Raw genomic sequence first — 22,860 nt, 5'->3', positions numbered from 1 at the left:
TGAATTATTATTGTGAAATTTATCCTACTATTAACATAGCTACCACGCCAAATATTAAAAAAAGCGTAGATTGATTTGTAAGATTATATAGATGGCGCGTGAGCAAACAGAAATGTTAAGTTTAACGATTATATTTATACATAGGGCAAACGATTGCGTTGTCTAGTCGCTTTGTAAGGTAAATTAACATTTTCATAAAGCGAGAGCTTGTGATCGTTTGTGCTCGTATTAGGTTTTATCGTTGAATAGTAAGCCTTGAAGTCTATCGTTGAGTTGTAAAAACGCAGCGTCGGTCGGCGCCGTGTGTCGACACCTTTACAGGGATCAGTGGTTTGAACAGTCCCAGCTTGCCGATCCACACCAGCGGGCTGCCGGCCGCGCAACTTATCTGTTCCCCGCGCGCGCCGGTAGTGTTTGTCCGCCCTTATTTTACGCCCTGACTTATTCCAGATTATTTAGCGTTATTTGAGTAGTGTTAAGTATTTGATAAGAATCATAAATCATTTTATTTATTAGCTTTATTCATTTTTTTTGTAAATAAATGTGTACATTTTAATTTTTTTTTGTTCATCGTTAATTCTGTGATATTCACGTATCAGTTAGGATCACTAACGAAATCAATCAGAGTATAATATGTTAACGCGAACATAGTCGATGGTACAAAATCAGATTTATTTACGTTTGAGTGACTCGAATTAGAACAGTATTAATGTGGAATTTTCTTTGCAATATTTCTGTAATGTGAGCGGGGCCTTGCATATAATATAAATTGTTTCAGGCAATTTTTCTTTGATATGCGAAAACACTGCCATCCCGCATTTAAGTGGCTTAATTGTGAAATTAAGTATTAAGTTGAATTATATCTAATGTGACAAGTTAGAGGTTTTATTTGGTAAGAGAATGCAATGAGAAATATTTAATTACCATTATTTTGCTGCTTCTTATGAATTTTTTCTTAATTCTTAAGACTAGTGGCGTCGAGTAGGTATTTTTAAGTCAATGTTTTTATTTTGTGACCAATTAAAAGAACAGTTTATAAGGAGTATATGTAATAGTTTTAAGGTTCTTCAAAGTGCAGTAATAGAAGATGTTAGTTGAGTTTTTCTACGTCTTCGTAATTCTGTGATCTTTATTTCTCGTTGTAGTTTCAACTAGCGAATATGAATGTATGAATTTGTATTTCGTGAATATTGCATGAAAATGAATGTAGCTGTGGAAAATAAATGTTATTTTTTCAAAGGTTATATTTTTTTCTTTACTTCCCCTAATGTTTTTAAGCAATTTTTGATTTATTAACTGTTAAGGCCAACAGGCGGGTCCACACCAAGCGAGCCGCCGCGGCCGTACGCTCGCTTGGTGTGGACGTTGTTTGCCCGAGGCGGGCGCATGCTCACGCTCGGGCGAGCGCGCGCGCGGCCGAGCCGAGCGGTGTCGGTTTTTTGAAATGCTCAAAGGTGCCTCGGTCGTTTGCCTCGCGCAGTGTGGACGTCACATGTTTTATTTTGTGCCGCGGTTCAAAAATAAACGATCAGAGTCGACAACTAATAAGTTTATACGCCTCAAATGTATGGCTTTGGGATGCCAGGGATCCCAATTACTCTAACAGAGGGATGAGGGAAGATTCTTGGAGAAAAATCTGCCGCAAAATGAATATTCCAGTTAAGGATCTAAAAAAATGAAGTCTCTGTTAGGATCACACAGACGAGATTCTCCTATTTTTTATAGTTGTGTATAGCAGAATAAAAGCATAAGCTGCCACGGCTGTGCGTACGTGCGGTGCCATCGTGTCTTTGTGAGGAATGGCTCGGGCTGTTCGAGCGAGGCAACCTTGCTGTGTACGCCCGTCCGCCTCGCCCTCGGCGAGCATGCCTCGCCCGCGGCTGCTCGCTTGGTGTGGACCCGCCTAATGAAAAATGGTATGGGCAGCGCAGGCGCGTGCGACGGAGCGCGGACGCGGGCGACGCACTGTCACACGCGCGTAGGGATTGCAATCCGGATAACCGGATCCGGAAATTTGCCGGATCCGGCGTCATTTTACGGGTATCGGATCCGGTCCCAATATACCGGATCCGGAGACCGGATCCGGTGTTAGCGGTTTGTGGTAATAGTTAATAGAATCAGGCGTTACTTTGCGGAAATCCATAGCTTAAAATTTTGTATATTAATATTTTTAACAAAATTCCGCTAAATAAACATCAACCTGTAAGTAAATGAGTGAGTGTATGCCGTGCTGCGCATGCCTATGCGTACACTCACTCATGTACTTACAAGTTAAGGTTTATTTCGTAGAATATTGCTAGGTATAAATAATAATATACTTTAATTTGTGGCAAACTAATATGGTTGTTGCATGAATAACTTACGTTAAATGCGTTACCCCTGGATAAGCTTTTTCTCACTTTTTTAGGGTTCTCTAGTAAACAATGAACCGTTATAGTTTCGGTCTGTCAGTCCGTCTGCCTGTCCGCGGTTTGCGCAGAGACTATATAGGACCTACAAAGCTGTAAATTGGCATGAATATACATAATATTAATGATTCCAACAAAATGGTATATAAAATTTTAAAAATATATATTTTTTATGGTACCTCCCATACACATGAAGCGGGGATGATTTTTTCTCGCGTCCACGTGTTCATTGGATAGGTTTTAAAAAATATTACGAGTATTCTTAGATCATTTTCCGATTTAGGGATCCATTTGTGCAATATGAAGTTTTAAAGTGGAAAAAATAGTTAGAGTCCAGTGTCTCCCCCCCCCCCCCCCCCCCTTGTACCAGCTAAACGGTTGCTTCTAGAAATGTGAAAAAATCACGGGAGTAGGAAATTTGCTGAATTTAAAAGGAAAACTATAACGGCTAAGAAGACTTCAAAGTTATTGAGTAATATTCAATCAACTAAAAAAATGTATTTAACGAAGTATAAAAGAACTTTTCGTTCAAATTCCTTTGAACGTGATTGAGATGATGTTGTTAGTAAGTAGTGTAAAATACGTCATAAATGTATATTCATTGACTATACATACATTATCAAAAACTAGCGGCACTACGGAACCGCAGCAGCTCTTTTAGAAGTTATTTGCTAAGTGACGCTTTTAAATGATGAGCAACAAATGGATCTATATCGTTAAATATCAACTCGCCATAAACTACAGTTACGTATGGTGGTGGGGAGGGTGCAATTAACCTGCTCATTCTTTTAGGCTAGGCCGACTTGGTTGCGATAATGCCGTAATGTGCTTGATCAACCATACGGACATTTAAAATATTATTGTTCCATGTTTTTCCATCCATCCATGTTTAAAGAGTATCTCGCTTTGTAAATATTGCATTAATCAGCTACAAGTGATGCATATATGCCTTGTTTTTTAATTAGAAAGCAAAAATAGGATGATTTTCGTTTTTTTTTAGTTTAATTTCATCAATCCGGCCGGATCGGGCTGGTTTGACGGTAATCCGGTCCGGATTGAAAATGACGCCGGATTGCAATCCCTACACGCGCGGCGGGTACGGCGGACATACGGCGCGGACACAGAGTACTTTATTATATACTGGAAGGCGCGGGCGTACCCTTTTCGCAGTCGACGTTATTAACCAAATAATAAATTAGTAAATAATCCATGGTAATTTACTCGACACAACTGTACACGCTCGAGATAAAAATTATACTTGCAGCGCTAAATGTGATGGGCGCACGCGACGGGTGCCCGCTCGCGGATTCGTGGCTCGCGGCGGTTTTTTCCCGGGAAAGGACATAGGATACTTTTTCTCCCAAAAAAGTGTAAGGTTCGAGTGCGACAAACAAATTTCAGCGCAACGGAGTTGCGGGCGTCATCTAGTATTTTGTGTCGTTATTTGTTACTAAAAATGCCATTTAAACTCATTTATGGAGTTAAATTTATTTTTAAAACAATTGGAGCAACTAAAAAATCAACTTAAATTCAATGTATATTTAATTCTACGTATTTAACAGGGCAAACAATAACTTCACTTGGTGAGGTCGGACAGAGGTCCGTTGCGTCTCTCCCAGATCAGACGGTGCTTCTGCTTCATGTAAGCTTTGCGAGCATCAGCGTTGGCACCGAGATCACCATCTGCAATGAAATTATAAATATTAAAATCGAACCCACACTTAACAAGTTATTGGGAAATCTTTACCAAACCAAATTTACGAGGGTTCAAAAATACGACGAAACGTTTCGAGAAAAGGTAGGTAGTGCCCTTGCACGCTTCGCTTGGCTCATCTTGGCGGGGCACACTGTCACTTTTATAGATGTCGTTTTTTTTCAATATGCTGTATCTACAGAGATAAAAAATAAATAATTAATTATTTTTTGTATGGACGAAATCATAATTTTGTCATTTTATTCCAAGATTCAAACGTATTCAAAATAAATCATAGCACATCTTATAGAGGGACTCTTGTCGTACATTTTTGTCATAGACACTCAACTGCGATTTTTGCGTCTTTTAGAGCTACAGGCACTTTTTTTTGGTCAGCGGATGAAGCTGTTTTTTTTGTAGCATCTGATGCAATGATTTTTTGTAGATGTCGTTTTTTTTTTAATATGCCTTATCTACAGAGAGTAAAAGTACGAAGGGAAAATTTGAAATGAAATTAATTATAGGCTTTTTTATGAATTTTTTTATGACATTATAAGAGTTTAGTATATGAAGCAAGTAGCAACACACTCACAAACTTTTGCCTTTGCTTAACATTAGAGTCACAACTCATAATTATATTTGATTAAAGACACACAGATAATTCATTCTAATACATAACACCTTATAAATATTGTAACCATTTTTTTTTAAATGAAATAAGGGCGCAAACGAGCAAACGGGTCACCTGATGTAAAGCAACTTCCGTCGCCCATGGACACTCGCAGCATCAGTAGAGCTGCAGGTGCGTTGCCGGCCTTCTAAGGGGTAATAGGGGAGGGTAGGGAAGGGAATAGGGGAGGGTACGGAAAGAAATAGGGGGGGGGGGGGGGGGGGGAAAGGAAAAGGGTAGGGGATTGGGCCTCCGGTAAACTCACTTACTCAGCGAAACACAGCGGAAGCTCTGTTTCATGCTGGTTTTCTGTGAGGACGTGGTATTTCTCCGGTCGAGCCGGCCCATTCGTGCCGAAGCATGGCTCTCCCACGTCAGCAAGTTTTAATACATTTTTGTAGCTGCTATTAACGCCTCAAGCCCCAAGCGGTCACTGGCAACCGGGATAACAATTGAATAGCATTGTGTCTGGTTTTCCCATGATCAAGGTATTAAAACGTTTTTTTTGTATGGCAGTTATAAAAATGTATAACATAACTAACAACTTCATAACTTTTGCTATTACTAGTCTTACTGTAAAAAAAAACTAACATTTTATAAACCAGGCTTCCTCAGCATCCTTATATTTGTCCCACAGAGGTTTGCATGGAGTGGCATGATCAGGATTTTCATACATCATGCAATCCTCATAGCGCATACGAAGAATATTCAGAATTTCCGAGTCCACAGCCCTATAATAAGAGAAATTCTAGTTAATTGTAGCACAAATCCTTTAAACTTTAAACAATAGTAATTATTTCCATGCAATAAATAAACCTGCTAAAATATATTACAATAATACAGTTTCAACTAAGACTAAAGTAAAAGTGTATATTCATAGGTCAAAATCCTAAAAGTATATTGTTTGGTATTTGTTTGACAAGAATAGGTACAATTTTGATATGATCAGGACTTCATTGAAGCTATAATTAGGGGGGTTGGTTACTATAAATTGTTTTATGTTACTAAAAATTTTATAGTTACTAAAAATTATTAGATTCAGATAGATATTATTGAAAGAGTAAGGTCAAGATATTAGATAAATTAAAGGAAACTAACTTATCACGTTTAAATTGATGATTTGCTTCAAAGTCGCAGACTACGTCGTCAGAGTAACATTCATCAATGGTTGGTACCCTTGGGTACTTTCTGTGATACCAAGGATATTGCTTCTGGTTCGGTTCGACTACTTTCTCTGTAAAAGAAGTGAACAGTGATATCAATAACACAAAATAAGCAAAGAGGACTTACATAACAAAATGTTTATAAAGGTAGTTTACCTCGGAACCACGTTACTGGAGAATCAATGGTGTTGTACATAGCCTTGGCGAAAGCCCTAAAAATATTGTCGTCTTCTGCGACCATTTTTATTGGGCTCAAATATTAATATAACCAAAAATACAAGCTAAAATAAAGTTTTGATATTTTGGAAGTCCGGATGGTCCGCAGGTCTGACACATGCCACTGTCAAGTGTCAACTGTCACAAGACAAATGTCAGATTTCTTTTTATGAAATAAGGGGCAAATGAGCAAAGGTCACCTGAAAATGGAAAGCAACTTCCGTCGCCCATGCCCCATGGAGGCATGGACACTCGCAGCATCAGAAGCGCTGCAGGTGCGCAGGGAATAGGGTAATAGGGTAGGGGTCTGTGAGCCCGTCTTATTTATCCGCTCAAGCCGGCCCATTCGTACCGAAGCATGGCTCTCCCACGTTTAAAAATAATTAATATTGTTTTTTTTTATAAAATGACAAAACGAGCATTCGGCCTGCCAGTGGTAAGTGCCCACCTTTAAACTATTGAATCGTTTTGCGTAAAAGGAGCCCGAGTAAGTAGTACTTAGTCAAAATATTGCATTCGGTATTTTGGCTGTGAAGTAAGAAATCGAGGCCTCGCTATCTTGGGGGAGATAAACCGACCTAGCTAGGAATCATTTTAAGAAAATGTCGTTTTATTCGTGTTTTATCGAATACCGAGCAAAGCTCGGTCAAACAGCTAGTAATATATTAATATCTCTTAAATCTTGCTGTGTATAGATAGATATCGCAGCCGACTGGTTTAAATTGCCGTTCAATCAAACAGCTAGCCCTTTGATTGAACAACGCCATTCAATCACACGGCTATACGTCGTTTAGCCGACTTGTTGACTACAACGTTCAACACTACAGCTAGACGACGCTTAGCCAACTGGTTTAGGTTTAATTAACTAGGGCGACCATTAGCTTAATATGTAATTTGGGAGAATAGGAAAACTTTTTGTATTTTATTAAAGATTATTCTCGGATTAAGTTTAAGGGGTGACTAAAAGTTTAATGCAATAAGTAAAAATAAAAAATTCTGAGGCGTGTTTTGTGACGGTCGCCGGCTGCTGCCGCAGCACAGTCACAGTTCTAACCTAACCTACTTTTGGACTTTCTGGATTGTGTTTGTTTTTGTTTTGGCGGGGGGCATTTTATTTGACGACGGTCGCCGGCTGCTGCCGCAGCACGCTCGCTGCGTTCGCTTGGCTCCCTCTGTGTTGTGGTCTAAGTTCTAACCTAACCTAACCAACTTTTGGATTTTCTGGATTGTGGAGGCTGCGTCCATCCATTTCATAATCCCGAAATTTCTCCTCGAATATTTGTTGAAATTTTAATTAACTCGTATGTGCCTCCACTATTTTTGTCTCTTTAATAACACTTGTAACTTTTATAAACTACTCTCTTTCCGAAAAACAACCACAAACACCAACAAACAGCTGCTAGTTGACGCCATATTGTAAATAAGCGTACCTAGCGCCGCAGCGGTGCGTGCTGAACTACTTCAATTAGACGGCGGCTTTTGAATCAGCTGTAGTGTTGAACGTTTTGAGCGACTAAAATATTCAATATAAAAGCTAGACGTGTGATTGCATGGCGCTGTTCAGTCAAAGGGCTAGCTGTTTGATTGAACGGCTATTTAAACCAGTCGGCTGCGACATCGACATAGAGTAATCAGTAAACTGGAAATTCGTCCTTTATACTTTAATTAAAAAAAAATACATGTGGCACTCGGGAACTGCCGCGGTAAAGCTATTGCAGTAATAACAGCTACTAGTCTACACACATACGTCTAGTCGCACGCACACAAAGTACAAACACCGTGCCGAAGTCTGCCGAACTGAAACTACGATAAACGAGTGTGAGGTTTATTTTCGTTACGAAATTTCTTGTTTCGGTCGCCTCGCTCAAAGCCTGCGAAAAAAGTTATGCAGCGTATGCAATAGCTTAAAAAATATGATCGTCTGTGTTAATTTTATTCACATCTATTTTCTAGATAGATAGATTCTAGATGTGACGAATAAATAATGATGCTGATTTAGCCCGGCCGCACATTGTCCGAATTCTGATCAGAAACAGTTGAATTTCGCCGGACCGCCCGCGCCACCCCGCACACTATCCGAAATATCCTTCCGGCGAGTTCGAGCTCACTCGGCTCAGTACAAAATGTAAGAGACAGCGTCTCTTACATTTTGTACTGAGCGACGTCAGGACGTCGAAATGTTTCTGATCAGAAATTTCGGACAATGTGCGGCCGGGCTTAAAGGCGTTACAACTTACAATCATGGGCGTACCCAGGATTTTAGCTAGGGGGGCAGCGTACCTGTTTCGAGAAGATGGTCAGTCTGGTAAACTGTATATTGAAACAAAAAAAAAAATCATATAAATTGACTTTTATTTATTCATCTGACTGAAAATATATTTTGTTTCCAACACTTCATTTTTCGCATAGTAGTCTTTAAGTACCACTTGCCAGCCATTTTGTTAATTTTCCATTGCGTCCATACTGAGTCTGTTGTATGGTCTAGGACAGCTATCCCCAACCCGTAGCCCGCCGGGACTTTATTCGTGTCCCGCGTGATATTAAACTATTTTTAATTTCACGCCCACCGGCAAAATAATGTAAAGTGACATCGTGAAAGCAATGATATTCTATGTTACTAACGTAACGTGAATTTTTTTATCTTTTAAATCGTTAATTTTGAAGAACGTTATTTTTTAAACCTCAAAATTTTGTTGCGGCCCGCGACACTGAGACCAAAACATGTTTGTGACCCGCATGAAGAAAAGGTTGGGGACCAATGGTGTAGGATAACCTATAAAATATCTAAGTATACCAAAATTTACCCTAATGTTAATAAATTAAAGTCATATTGGTTTAGACCTACATCTACAAGAAAAAGTCCAAAACGAAACGAACGTTTTTAGTTTTTACCATGCGAAATGAACTTTGACTCTCGTAATTTTTAGGGTTCCGTACTCAAAGGGTAAAAACGGGACCCTATTACTAAGAGTTCTGAGTCTGTCTGTCTCCAGACTGTATCTCAAGAACCGCTATAGCTAGACTTATGAACTTTTCACAGATTGTGTTGCCGCTGTAATAGCAAAATATTTAAGGGGGCTGGAATTACGAATACAACTTTACGTGATTTTTTTGAATTTTTTTGCTCGATATCGATAATGGCAACAGGTATCTTAGTCACTTAAAATTTTCACAATATCCTCAATAATTATAATTTAAGAAAAGGGGCTCCCATACAAAAATACATTTAATGACCTATTTTTGCTCTATATGGAACCCTTTGTGCACGAGTCCGACTCGCACTTGGCCGATTTTTATATTCGAAACAAAAATCTGAAATATAGAAATATAATTTACGTTTTTATTTCGAGTTTCAAAGAAGTTTGTAAAGATTTTTTAAATCCTCTTAAACGTGCTTAAAAGCAATATGCTTAGACGGAGTGTTGCTGGGTGTTTGTTTTCAAAACGATCGTAGATTCTATGAGGGGGTTTGGAGCTTTCGTACTCATTGAGCGAGGGCGGCCGGCGCATGCGCGATCCGCCCTAGCGCGGTGTTGCTAGAGTTCGAGTCGTGCACGAATTTTGGCAAAATGTTACCTGTTATTGGTTTCAGTAGTGATGATAAATTAATTACGGTATATCTACTTAGTCGTTGACGGATAGACGGACAGTCATCGAAGTCTCAGGAATAGGGTCCCGTTTTTACCCTTTGGGTACGGAACCCTAAAAATGAAATAACATAAAACTAGACTAAAAAACATTCAATAAGTACCTTTATCATTAACGAGTTTTAATTTTTTATCTGTATAACATTACGCAACCGTAACCAATTAGATTCGTAATGACTCAAATACACAAACGTTGTCAAAGCTAACACACGGCTACTGTCTCAAATGGGTTGATTAACGTATTTTAGTTCTATCGATCCTAATGAATATTTATAGCCAAACGTAATATTATAACTTCCTCATTTTTGAAAGAAGTCTCTCAAAAATATCGTCATTTTGTCCTTTTTTTGGGATTTTATCACAGCAATAATAATTATAACTTACGCCTTTTTCGAAGTCGTCTTTTTTAAAGAATTCACTTAAAACATCGATATCTCGCCCCTTTTTTGGGACTCTTTTTACAGTTAGCTATTTAACTTCCTTGGTAGTTAAAACATGTGTTTCGATCATTTTCGGGTAATTTTCATTCGTGTCTAGCAACACCGAGCTCGCTGTCACTCATTGTTGATCAGTTCGGGAGGTGCGTCGTGCTCCAATGACCGAGTGACGGCAACATAACAACAGTGTCCCATGATAGTGTCGCATCATGCGGTGGAAGCCGCGGGTGGCTTCCCGCGCGAAGGAGAGAGCCAACATCAGCTTTTTCATATTCATCATGTTCTTCGCTGTGTTTGGAGTGATTGTCCTCACTGAGCTTCTGCTGCTGGAGAGACCGTCGCCGTCCAGCAGACTCCGCTTCAATGAGGATGCCCAGGTTTGTAGCTTATAGGCATAAGCATCAAGAGGCAGTAAAAAATACCGTCAGATTTCTGTCAGTCAAAATTGGTAAACACTTTTTTTTTAAGCCTACGAATCGTATCCTCAGAACAAATACCTACAGAACGAATTCTGTGATTCGTATCGTATTAATATATTTTAATGGGAAAAGTATAATAACAAAAAATATGTTGAGGTTTGTATGTAAATATAATAATCGGCCAGTCTGGAGTTCCGGCGGTATCAGCTTTCGTCCTAATCAATAGTGAATTTCGGTTTCTGTGTTTGTTCTCCGATGAAATTGTACAGCTGTTCGGGAAGTACCTGTTTTGTGTCCGTTTCACGTTGGTATCTTTTTATTACACTGTTTTACTATTTTTAATTAATTTTTTTATAGAAGGACGTTGCTTACCCGATTCCTTTTGATTTTTGAGTAACATTGTTACTATTTATCTACTTATGAATAACAAACGTACCGTACTTGCTTATTTTGTCTACGAAATGCCAAAGTGTCTGATAAGTGATATTTAAGTCTTCACTTTAACTGCAAAAAGCAAGATCGAAGTTTCGAGTAGGTAATATCTTTAATAAAAATAACAAGATTCTTAAGAGGTTAGTCAAAATGAGCTGTATTAAGTTTTATGAGTTTCCTGTTCTCCTCATACAAACGTTTTCATGCCTAAACTAAACACTAAACTGTAAACATAGACGTACTAATAGTTTTGATATGGTAAACAATTTATGAATGAATTCTAGGTAACCTAGTTTCATTTATAACATCATTGCAAGTAAAACCATATTACTGAAACAAGAACAGCTGGTGTGAAGCACTGATGTAGACGTATTGGTTATTTCGTGTTTAAAAATACTGTGTGAGTATATTGAGACAGAATCTACAGTCTATACAGTATTTTTATTGAATCATTCAGTCCTGGATTTTTTGATAAGCCGTATAGGCCGCAGCCTAGAGGCAGCAGCGTCCTAGGCGGGCGACAGATTTCGTACTTGGGGCGGCGGAAATAAAGTGGCCTACACTTATAAAAAATCCAGCACTGTGTAGACAGCCTGTAGGTTTAAACAAAATATTAAACATTGCAGGAAACTTTCCAATTGTGTCTGTCTGTAAAACGTTCGCGGTTATTACAGTTTAAAACAAAAAGAAACGTGGGAGAGCCATGCTTCAGCATGAATGGGCCGGCTCGACCGGAGAAATACCACGTTCTCACAGAAAACCGGCGTGAAACAGCGCTTTCGCTGTGTTTCGCCGAGTGAGTGAGTTTGAGATCAGGCGCAGGACCGACTTTTTTTTGCCCATTCGACGCATGGATCATCTTACTTGTCAGACAATCAGGTGATCATCCTGCATTGACCAAACCAAACTTGGAAATAACATGTTTCCAACGCGGGAATCGAACCCACGACCTCCGAGTCAAGAGCCGCGCTCTGTACCACTAGACCGCGGAGGCGTTATCTGATCTGAAATGTTTTTGTACCATTCCTAAAAAGAAATTACAACCAAAGTAGCTGATGCTAGCTTTGCTAGGTATGACAGAATGCGACTACATACTATGTTACTTACTTTCTTTGACGAAAAGTTTTATTCGAAAAACTACGTAGGTACCTATTCAAAATTATATTTCCAGAAAATTCTTATTGTACGCATTGTTGCAAAACACATTAATTTGTTAATTTAAACTATTGTTAATAGCTAACAAAACAAACATTTCGAATTGACTAATGACAGTTGTCTTTGTCTAGAGTCTAGACCAGGGATGCCGAACCTTTTCGTATTAATGTGCCCTTTTGGCAAACGTGGCATTCAATATTTTTTGTGAACCAAACCAATGCGTATTTTAAATTTGCTCTAATTTGATGCCCACTATGTCGAGGAGGACCTTAATTGTTGGTTAAAATACGATACTACTAATTTTGGGAAGTGTGCTTTAAATTTTATGTCGCGTGCCACTGGTTCGCCATCCCTGGTCTAGACAGAAGACAAAACTTGGCGTGTAGACAATGCCTACCGTTGACTTTTTGTCAGCTTTTATCTGTCTTTATTTCTATGAAAAGAAATCGCCAGATTTCAGTATTCACCGTAAATTTCGTATCACTTTTCACCTAATATAAACCTTCTCTGGATCTTTAGTAAAAGGATCCAGAGAAGGTTTATATTTAAAAAAAGGTCCATGGCGTGATGGACTACAATTAATTAAAAATAATATTACTTCAATAATTATCCTTGGTGCGAAAAATCTAAATAATAAAATAACAAAAAAAGGATATGGGCGAACAGTCCATAGACGGCCCCAATTTTATAATAATAAAAAAAAACCTCTGGATTTCCAAGAATATAATTCAAGACTTACCTACTCGTATAACTTATAGCGAGACTATAAGGGCCTGTTTCACCCTTCCTGATAAGTACCGGATAGGCTATCCACCACTTAACTTGACAGATAGAGTATGGAGAATCTGTCAAAAAAGTTGTGGATAGCCAATACAGCACTTTATCAGGCAGTGGTGAAACAGGCCCTAAGAAAGTTTAAAATACATTTTTAGGGTTCCGTACCCAAAGGGTAAAAACGGGACCCTATTGGCTATTACTGAGACTTCGATGTCTGACCGTCTGTCTCCAGGCTGTAACTCAATAACCGCTATAACCAAACTTCTAAAATTTTTACAGATTGTGTATTTCGGTTGCCGCTATAAAAACAAATACTAAAAACGCAATCAAATTAATATTTAATACTATATTAATAAAAAACCAAAAAAATCACGTTTCTTGTATGGGAGCCCCTCCCATACAAGAAACGTGATTTTTTTGGTTTTTTGGCTCGTATTCAATAATTGTAACAGCTTGAAATTTTCACAAAATCCCTAATCATATTTATACTTCAATAATTTTTAACAACAGTTGAATTCAGTAAATATTTAGGGGGGTTATAGCCTATAATACAAGAAACATTAATTTTTTAAACCTACTTTCGCTCTATACCGGTACGGAACCCTTCGTGCGCGAGTCTGACTCGCACTTGGCTAATTTTTATATTAGATGAAGACGTTTCTTTCACTAGTCTCAAAGTTCTTGAAGCCCTGAAGTAAAGCAAAAAAAAAACCTTGTGACTGCATTTTCTAGATTAGATTTTCCTAGAAAGAAATAAAAACCTACACTTTTTCTTATTATTATTTTTTGCGAGTATGAGTTAGTAGGAGTTTTCTGTAATCTTTGTGTGGGCTGCTCCTACCTACTTGGAACCAATAACCATAAGGTTATTAATAGTATATTTTGTAGTTGTTTTCCTTTTGACAATAATGATCTTAATAATTAAGAGGAAGTCTGCGAGTAATATTCCGATGTTTACGTCTCGTAATTGTGTTTGGGTTTCATCAGTAGTCAGTACCCTTATTTTGCTATATTGCACTGATACATGCTTCTGTAATCTATTCCGTTTTTCATCAAACTACAAAACAGTATTCTTATAAGGTACTAGCTGTCCCGGCGAACGTTTCTTTGCCATGTAAAGTATTTCGTCCGTATTATTTTATTAAAGTGACTAAATAAGTATGGTATGTCACCATGGCAATGTCCATCGCTATCCCGTCGCACAAACAATGGTCGTCGTCAGTCTCGAGTTGTAATAGTTAACTATTATTTATTCAACAAATGCACTTATCAATATAAAAAGTACCCAGTAGCCGATTCTCAGACCTAGGTACTGAATATGCATATACAATTTGGTAAAAATCAGTAAAGCCGTTTCGGGGGAGTACGGTGACTAACATTGTGACACGAGAATTTTATATATAAGATAACAAACCAACGACAAACACGTTCTGATTGGTTAAATAATAAGTATTATAAATCCACGCTTATATTATAAATACTAAAAATGTGTCTGTCTGTTCAGTGGTTTGGGCGTGAAGAGGTATCTTCACCGCTGAACAGATTTTGCTGAAAGATATGCAGATAGGTACTTTGAGTCCGTTACGCCAAAACTCGTTTATCTATGTCCTTTCTTATGAGTTGCAAACTATCACCAATCACCATAGTCCATACAATATTTCAGCAGAATCGGTTTAGCGGTGTGGGCGTGAAAGTAACAGGCAGACATACACACTTTCACATCTACAGGGTGTAACAAAAATAAGTGATAATACTTTAGGGTGTGTACGTGTTCCTTGTAGAGAGTTCACTGTGTAAGAAGCAGCGCTGAAAGACCAACATTTTTTTCACTTTTGTATGGGCATACTAATATTACGAGTATATATTATTCTGTGTTATGGGGAAACTCGTGACGCTCGGGCCCTTGCCCATACAAAAGTGAAAGAAAAATTCGTCTTTCAGCGCTGCTACTTTCACAGTGAACTCTCTACAAGGAACACGTACACACCCTTAAGTTTTATCACTTATTTTTGTTACACACTGTATAATATTACTAAATGACGCCTGCAACTTCGTCGGGAGAAAATTCGTTTATCGCGTGGGAACCGTACACTTTTCCGACACAAAAAGTATCCTAAGTCCTTTCCCGGGACTCAAAGTACCTCCATACCAAATATCAGCAAAATCGGTTCAACGGTTTGGGCGTGAAGAGGTAACAGACAGATAGAGAGACACTCTTTCGCATTTATAATATTAGTATGGATATGCATGGATTATTATGATTTATTTGGCTTGAAACGCACTGAGACGAACAAGTAATGAAACTGTAAGACTAGGGTTACACGGTTAGTCTGGCATCACTTCAATCCATCAGTCTGATCCAGACTGACGGGAGAATGATCGTGTAACCGTGTGATTGCCGGATTGATTATTTTTTTATTATGTACTTTCCGGCCATCATTTTGGCGTCAGTCTCAGACTGATGGACTGAACTGATGCCAGACTGACCGTGTAACCGTGGTCTAATAATGTTAGCAGAATCCGGGTACAGTGCTATACTAGGGCAAGCGCCTACTTAATGGTCCCTCACATTACGCAGGCCGTTAGTGTAATGCTCTCTAATATTCGTCCCTAATATGATTTCCTATTGCCAGGCGCCAGCTTATCTAATAACGAAAGAAGGAAATATAGGCAGAAGAAAAAATATGGTTTATTTTTAGGGTTACGTAGTCAACAAGGAACCCTTAGCCCAGCCGCACGTTGTCCGAATTCTGATCAGAAACAGTTGAATTTCGCCGGACCGCCACCCCGCACACTATCCGAAATATCCTTCCGGCGAGTTCGAGCTCACTCGGCTCAGTACAAAATGTAAGAGACAGCGCGGACGTTCAACTGTAACGTATCAGAAATTTCGGACAATATCCGTCTGTCAGTCTGTCCGTCTGTCCGTCTGTCCGTCTGTCTGTCTGTCTATCTGTCTATCTGTCTGTCTGTCCGCGGTTTTACTCAGATACTCTAGGATCTACAAAGCTGTAATTCGGCATGAATGCAGATTTAATGTACATGCATTGACCATACAAAAATTGTCAAAAACTAGCGGTACTACTGAACCCTATATTGCGCGTGGCCCGACCCGTACTTGGCCGGTTTTTTAGCACGCTTTAATAAGCTTGGGCTGTATGTATGTAGGTAACGAAATCTTAACCTATAACAATACTTGATCCTAAAGTACCAAAGGTTTGTAGGATGTAATCCTCACAGGTGGGGTAGCAGATGCCTATTTTGAATATAAATTGCTAAATTTATTCAGGGATTTACAAAGGTAGCCTAGAAACGTGTTGGATGTTATTTTCTGCTTAAAATATAATAAGTAGCATTTTACACTTGGTAGTAGTCCATTCGAGTTTTCGATATTTAAATTTTAACGTCTTTTTCACATTTACTCATAATCGCCAATAAGTATGTGATTGTAAACGTGATATTCATGCTATACACAGCATGACAATCATAGTTATCAATCATGGACGACCTGTATACTTGATTCGATGACGAATCAACCAAGATTGCCATACCGTCTAGCTTCTATAATAAAAGCTAGACGCCATGGCAATCTTGGTGTATCAATTCGACCCGTATGTATGTATATTATTCCAGAACTGTTCAGTTTTCGTAATAATATTATGTTAGTCTATATCAGCTTCTAAAGAAAAGTGCAAAGTTTCAAAAGAGTATGTATGTATTTATGAATGTTTTTATGTTTGTGTTCGCATATCTCCGGAACAACAAGTCCGATTTAAGTGATTATTTTATTGTTGACGCTGATATTGACTAACATATAATATGAAAACTGGGCAGTTCAGAAATATAACAAACATACGGATCAAATAAATAACCTCCACTTTTGAAGTCGGTTAAAAGGAGTTTTGCCACTCAACAATATGGCATTTCGATAATGCAGTTATTCAAGCGATATCTAAGCGAATCTTCAGGTCGAGTTGCATTTTTATTCTCGTTCAAAGGTGGATATTTTCTTGACGTCCCTCCAGGGAGCTACGTTGCTTAAATTCTTAACCGTGTTGTCGTCGAAAATAGTTATCTTTTTAAAGTTAGAAAGGTATTCGTTTTATTGGATGCTATTTTTATTCATCAGGATGCTATTTTTATTCTTGCACGGGTATTAACTTTATTAGATTCAGGAATGGAATGAAGTTTTAAAAGTGGGATTTTTAGTAGGTAAGATTAAGATTCACAAGATATTAATTTTATGCAGGTTTCTTTTTTATTTTTACGTAAATTAATACGTGGATTCCTCATTTGCAATAATTTAATTTAATTTTTATGTGATGCTAAATTAATGAAATTTTTACATGTTATGGGTCTTTGATACCTGAAATAAAGACATTTTTTTTTTTTTTTTTAATAATTTATCGTTGGTAAATGATTTGATGGTTGCGGTGGAGGTTGTGGTTTCTTATATTTTTTTAAAACGCTTATTTAGCTTGACTTGTAACTATCTCTATGTAAGAAAATCTTGGAATCTTAATTTGACCCACTTCTCTCTGAGTTCTGATGACAATACATGACTATTGACTAGCTAAGAAACGTCATTACAAATCCAATATGGCGGCCTCCCCAAGATGGCAGTCAGGCTATTTGAAATGCACCCCCATGATATGGGTATCAAATAAAAGGGTTAGCTGTCAGTAATACGAAAAAATAGTCACATGAATGAAATCCAACATGGCGGACATCCAATATAGCGCATTGGCTTAGTGCGTGCTAAAAGCGTGTAGTTTTTTAAACTATTAGGGTGGGTTGCACCAGAGGCGTAGTTAAGTCCTTGAGGTGTGCGATCGTTGGGCCATGCAGCGCCACGACCTCGTGGCAGTGCTAGGAGGGGACCTCTAGCTCCCGAGCATGGTGCGCTGCATGCTCGAGAGCGATGAGGCCTGGCAGGCGGCGGTCTCTTTCTGCGAAATTGTCGCAGAAAGAGGCCGCGGAGCGGGACAGAGAGGACGATCCCACCTCTCTGCCGCTCCGCCGGCGTAGGACGGGAGTGCGAAGGCGACGCTATGCGAACCTTCTAAGTCTCGTCTAACGGGGCTCCGGGAGAGGATGGGAACCTCCCCGGCTTAGCCAGTCCCGGCGCCGAGAGGAACGCTTCAGTTTGCCAAAGTGTTCCCTAACTTTGGTGGAAGTCCGGTCCCTTCTGTGGTAGACCGGCCGGTCGTGGAGGGAGTCCTGTGTTTGTTAGATACCTTTTGCGGCTGAAGGCGAACCGCAGGTTTTACATACCCGCGGGGTGCTTTAGCTAACTGAGGCACATCCCCAACCCGGGGCACCCAAGATGGGTTTCCCCTGCGCAAAAAAAAAAAAAAGTTTTTTTTTTTTGAGACTTACTATTCATTTTTTTTGGGATTTGACAGTTCATTTGACATTTTGTTATGGTTAAAGTTAAATAGTGAAAGTAAGTTGGTGCAACCCACCCTTAATTATTATAGGTAACCTGTCACCTGACCGCAGCTGTTGATTTTGATAGTGTCTTCATCGCTCGTGATGTCTTCAGTAGTTATATTCTTGGGCATGTAAAAAGTGGCTCCTGATTCCTGCGCCTGTCTCTTGCCAGTCAAACAGTCGTGTCGGTCGTCCGTTCCACTGAGTTAGGTTTAAGGTTGGAATTAAGGAAGAGAGGGTGCTCTTGTACAGCGCACACACTTGGGTACCATAAAATTACTTCTGCGTAGTTACGCAGGACTAGTTTCGGTGACGATGGACGGTTTCAACCAGGCCAGTAATTGGCCTGGTTGAAACCGTCCATTGACATTTTGAACCTATTTATAGACCTTAAATTTAGCGTAATCGATAGGATTCCTATCAAAAGCCGCACCATGTAGAGTCAATTTTCTCGGAATCCCTTTAGTAAATTGAGTTTCGTTATAATATTATTGCGACCGATCAAGTCATCAAGACACAAAGCCTTCCATTAATTTTATTAAGAAGAACGATGCCCACGCTCAGGCGATCGATAGGAAACTGTTTTTTTTTTTAATTACTCATGCCATGACCTGCCATTATTTAAAAGGCTTGTGTTATTGTAATGGCACATCTTTAGTTATGCCCCCTCTTAAACAAAAAATAATATATTTTTGTTAAAATGGTTAAAACTTAAAAAGTGTTTAGTCCTTTTCCGATAAATTGGAGAATTCGCTCGTAAGACAAAAACAAAAAAAACATTAATAGATGCAACTGCGCTATGTGTAACTTTTTTTATTAGTATAGAGGTATGGTAAGAGAATTTTTTAGAGTAGAAAAAAATATGGTTGCAATATATAGTATATAATATAAAATATAATAGATAGGAATCTATGATATCGTTGTCTTTTCTGAGCTTTTGTTACAATTTTGAATTTATTTAATATCGAGTAAGTAGGTACATGGAAAATATAATATAATAATTATTTAAACTGTCATAATATCCTTCTAGAATATTTTCTATTTCTTAATTCCTACTACAAGAGTTTCCTCTACCATATCGGCTAAATAATAAACATTATACATAATATTTTAGTGCCCTTTCTTCGCCCTAATGAATTTTAATTACCACAACGGAAAGTGCGGAAAAACCCCTAAACATAATTTCACATTTTCTCCTTTAATTTATTTGCTTTAGTCGCTAACCCTCGGGTAAGGGCGTGAGAATTGTGGAAAATTTGAATATTTCACGTGGAAATTCTGAAACAACTCTAATTTTGTATGAGTACTTGATCGAATTTTAAGGGATTAATTTATGAATATTTAAATGTAAATGGTTCAGTTCAATGTTATAATGTTGTGAACCATTGTGAATACCGTTGTACTATAATCGAAAACTTTTTGTAATAAATATAAAATATTATTTTTAATAATATTATAAATGTGAAAAATCATCATGAAACTTTGTACACATACTCTTGGAGGTATCAGAAGTAACATAGGTGATTCCTTTAAATAAAATAAAATAAAAATACAAAAAAAATTTGACGAACACGCGGACGAAGTCGTGGGCAACAGATAACTTATTAATTTATATATGTACTGTATAATATATCCATATTATTGTCGAATTTATTATACTTTATTACTGAAATTAAAAACAAACCCCTTGTTTCCACTTTCTTAATTCAACATTATTACTACAAAGTTTTAATTAATGTCAGTCGCATTTCATATATTTTTGCTTTAGTCGCTATCCCTCGGGTAAGGGCATTATATAAATATTCAATTAATATCCGTTTTTTTCCTCGAAAGCCACTTTAATAGGTCTTGTTCGCGTCTCAAAGGAGCTTATAAATTTTCTCACTCTTCTTGGAAATTGCACCGGGCTGCACTGTAAATGATTAAGGATCATATTGGCAAGTGAGATATTAGAAAATTATTTTCTTTGCTAAGTTCTTAGAGCTGTTTTTGTCATATATAAATAATTGTTTTCGTGTAGTTTTCGTACAGTTTATTGGATCGTATATTCTGTTGATGTAATAATATTTTGTTTTAATTTTCATTTATAATTTTGATATCGCATCAGTTAATGTGAAACTAAATGCACTAACACATAACACATGCACAAAATATATCACTATGCCTCAATGTCGGGTTACGGGTACATCTAATAGGCTTATCTTTAGTGATCACTGGTCCCCGGTCCAAAAGATACCTTTATCTTTTCATCCCTTTTTCCTTATTACCCGCCGTCCTGCAATAGAACCGCGAATCAGCAGTTCCGTTCATGCCCTGACGAACTTTACTGACCATTACACTTTTAGGGTTACGCAGACAACAAGGAAAATTAATTTCGTCTGACTGTCAATTTTATTGTGTTGATGCTGGATCTTAATCTTGTTCAACTACGCAGAGATTTTAATTAGCCAGAGTTTCTACTTCGGAAGTAAGTTTTTCTAAGCTTGCCGGCTTCGGCCTTAGAAGTAGTTGGCCTGGAATAAGCTTGTTTTAAGTTTAATTGGGTGAAAACTGTATCTCTTCTACTAAGAAACGTATTCAAGGTTCGTTACCTTTGTCCGTCATAATATTATTATGATTATCTCACTCCAGATACAGACATAATTATTATCCTTATTTCACAAATTTTTGTGATCAAAACTGATAACTGTAAATCTCCTCAAATAAAATACGGCTAATTTACCTAAAACATCGTCACAGCTTTCTATTAACATAATAATAATTATCAAAATCGTGCTAGTAGTTTGGGCGCTACAGTGTGCAATATCCTTTTTGTATCTTCGTTGTCGAGTAAAATATACTTTCACAGCAGCCAAAAGTTACGACTGATAACGAGAATTGAAAAACTTGGAAGTAGTTGAAAAGGCGGCGTGTAAATCCCATCACGCGCGGCCTTTCTATTACGACTCACGAGGGATGAGGAATCAGTTTTTATTAGAATAGAAGCCGAGCCTTGTAATATGGGAACGAGGAAGGAATAAGTAACGTTATTTTTTTTTTTAAACGGGCTTTGGCCCACCACACATTCCCACCACTGTATCTCCTGTGTCGCCAGGATTGACAGCGGTATCCAACCACGAAAACCCTTTGATATGATCTCAGGGAGCCCGAGGGACATGCTAAAGCTGTCTTGGGACCCGCAACGAAATTAATCAGAAGAAAATAGGAGGAGTAGGAAGAATTCCAGATTCCCTCCCCATATAAAGCGGGAGACAGCACAAGGTTGCAGTGACCGAAAGTCAAAGAACTGGAAGGGGGAAGCACCACGGGAACAAGTTACGTCATATTACCATCGAACATACTAATATTATAAATACGTAAGTGTCTTTCGTCTGTCTCTGTCTGTATGTCTGTTACCTCTTCGCACCCAAACCCGCTGAACCGATTTTGCTGTTTGGTTTGGAGATAATTTGAGTCCCGGGAGATAGAGATAGAGATAGTATAGTATACTTATTACTGCAATGTTTTTACGCCAGAGGCAGCACCAACAAAGACAGAGAAAAAAAGTTTTGTTCGAAGTTTGACAACGTTTCTGGCAATGTGTAATATGAACTGTGCAACATTTTGATTGTATAATTTACTAGATTTGCTAGTAGCGCCCTCTACATAGACCTTTACGTAATATTCCTCGGACATAAAAGAAACAAAATATGTGCCATGATAGGCAGGTCAATGATATTCAGATGCACTTTTCAATTAAAAATGACACGGAATCACTTAGAAAATACAATAAAATCGCGGATGACAAATTGATCGCCGATTCGAGAATAATTAAAACGCGAATGCCTGCACTAAAGCCGGCTGCATACTATCGATTTATGATTCGATTTGCCATATTGCTATTTTTACGATTTATGACTCGATTTACGTGTATATAAAACTCTACGCGGGCGAATCAGCGCGGAACATCTAGTACTTGATAATTTTAAGCGTCTACGTCCATGTGTAGCTAGCCTTAAAACAGTATATAGAGACAATCAAGCTTTCGATGGAGGCTTTATTCTATTTGACGCCAATCAAGGGAAATATTTCAATGGCGCTGGCGTAATTGAAAACCTTCATAAATTCACTACTAGCTGTTGCCCCTGACTTTGTCGGCGTTAACACAATATTTAAACAAAATATATGAATCGTTTTTCCCGTTTTTTCCACATCACTCCTATTAATACCAGCGTGATGTGGTATATATCCTGAAGCCTTCCTCGATAAATGGATTTATCCAACACAAAAATAATATTTCATTTCGAATCAGTACTAATTCCTGACATTAGTGTGTTCCAATAAACAAACTCTTCAGCTTTATAATAAAAGTATAAATGTATAGATTTTCTACGCCGGTTCTTCTCGCCGGGTTAGTTCCTGAACCATGCA

The 22,860-nt window shown here is 38.2% G+C and overlaps 2 protein-coding genes across 2 annotated transcripts in view; one reads left to right on the top strand and one right to left on the bottom strand.

Annotated features, from left to right (window-relative positions):
- Positions 1–3,932: 3,932 nt before the first annotated feature.
- On the bottom strand, positions 3,933–6,268 carry LOC121732328 (NADH dehydrogenase [ubiquinone] 1 beta subcomplex subunit 10). Its single transcript, XM_042122181.1, has 4 exons — positions 6,091–6,268; positions 5,870–6,005; positions 5,363–5,502; positions 3,933–4,091 (listed from the first exon to the last, which is right to left on the bottom strand). The coding sequence occupies exons 1-4, from the start codon at positions 6,173–6,175 to the stop codon at positions 3,985–3,987; spliced, it is 468 nt and encodes a 155-aa protein (XP_041978115.1). The 5' UTR covers positions 6,176–6,268; the 3' UTR covers positions 3,933–3,984.
- Positions 6,269–10,353: 4,085 nt separating this feature from the next.
- Positions 10,354–22,860, top strand: part of LOC121732421 — a 77,623-nt gene continuing 65,116 nt past the window's right edge. The window contains exon 1 of the mRNA XM_042122291.1: positions 10,354–10,611. Within this exon, the coding sequence (XP_041978225.1) occupies positions 10,444–10,611 (168 nt within the window). The 5' untranslated portion in view covers positions 10,354–10,443. The remainder of the gene's footprint in view (positions 10,612–22,860) is intronic.

This window comes from Aricia agestis, chromosome 12, assembly GCF_905147365.1.
Source record: "Aricia agestis chromosome 12, ilAriAges1.1, whole genome shotgun sequence".
NCBI lineage: Eukaryota > Metazoa > Arthropoda > Insecta > Lepidoptera > Lycaenidae > Aricia > Aricia agestis.
This window is presented reverse-complemented; position numbering and strand designations above follow the sequence as displayed.

What these genes read in the sequence shown, in the direction of transcription:
- LOC121732328 (XM_042122181.1), bottom strand. Translation starts at nt 6,175, where the DNA reads ATGGTCGCAGAAGACGACAATATTTTTAGGGCTTTCGCCAAGGCTATG. An exon ending in TCCAGTAACGTGGTTCCGAG is followed by an intron (nt 6,006 to 6,090) that starts GTAAACTACCTT and finishes CTTCTTTTACAG; the next exon opens with AGAAAGTAGTCGAACCGAAC. An exon ending in GGAAGCCTGGTTTATAAAAT is followed by an intron (nt 4,092 to 5,362) that starts GTTAGTTTTTTT and finishes ATTTCATTGCAG; the next exon opens with ATGGTGATCTCGGTGCCAAC.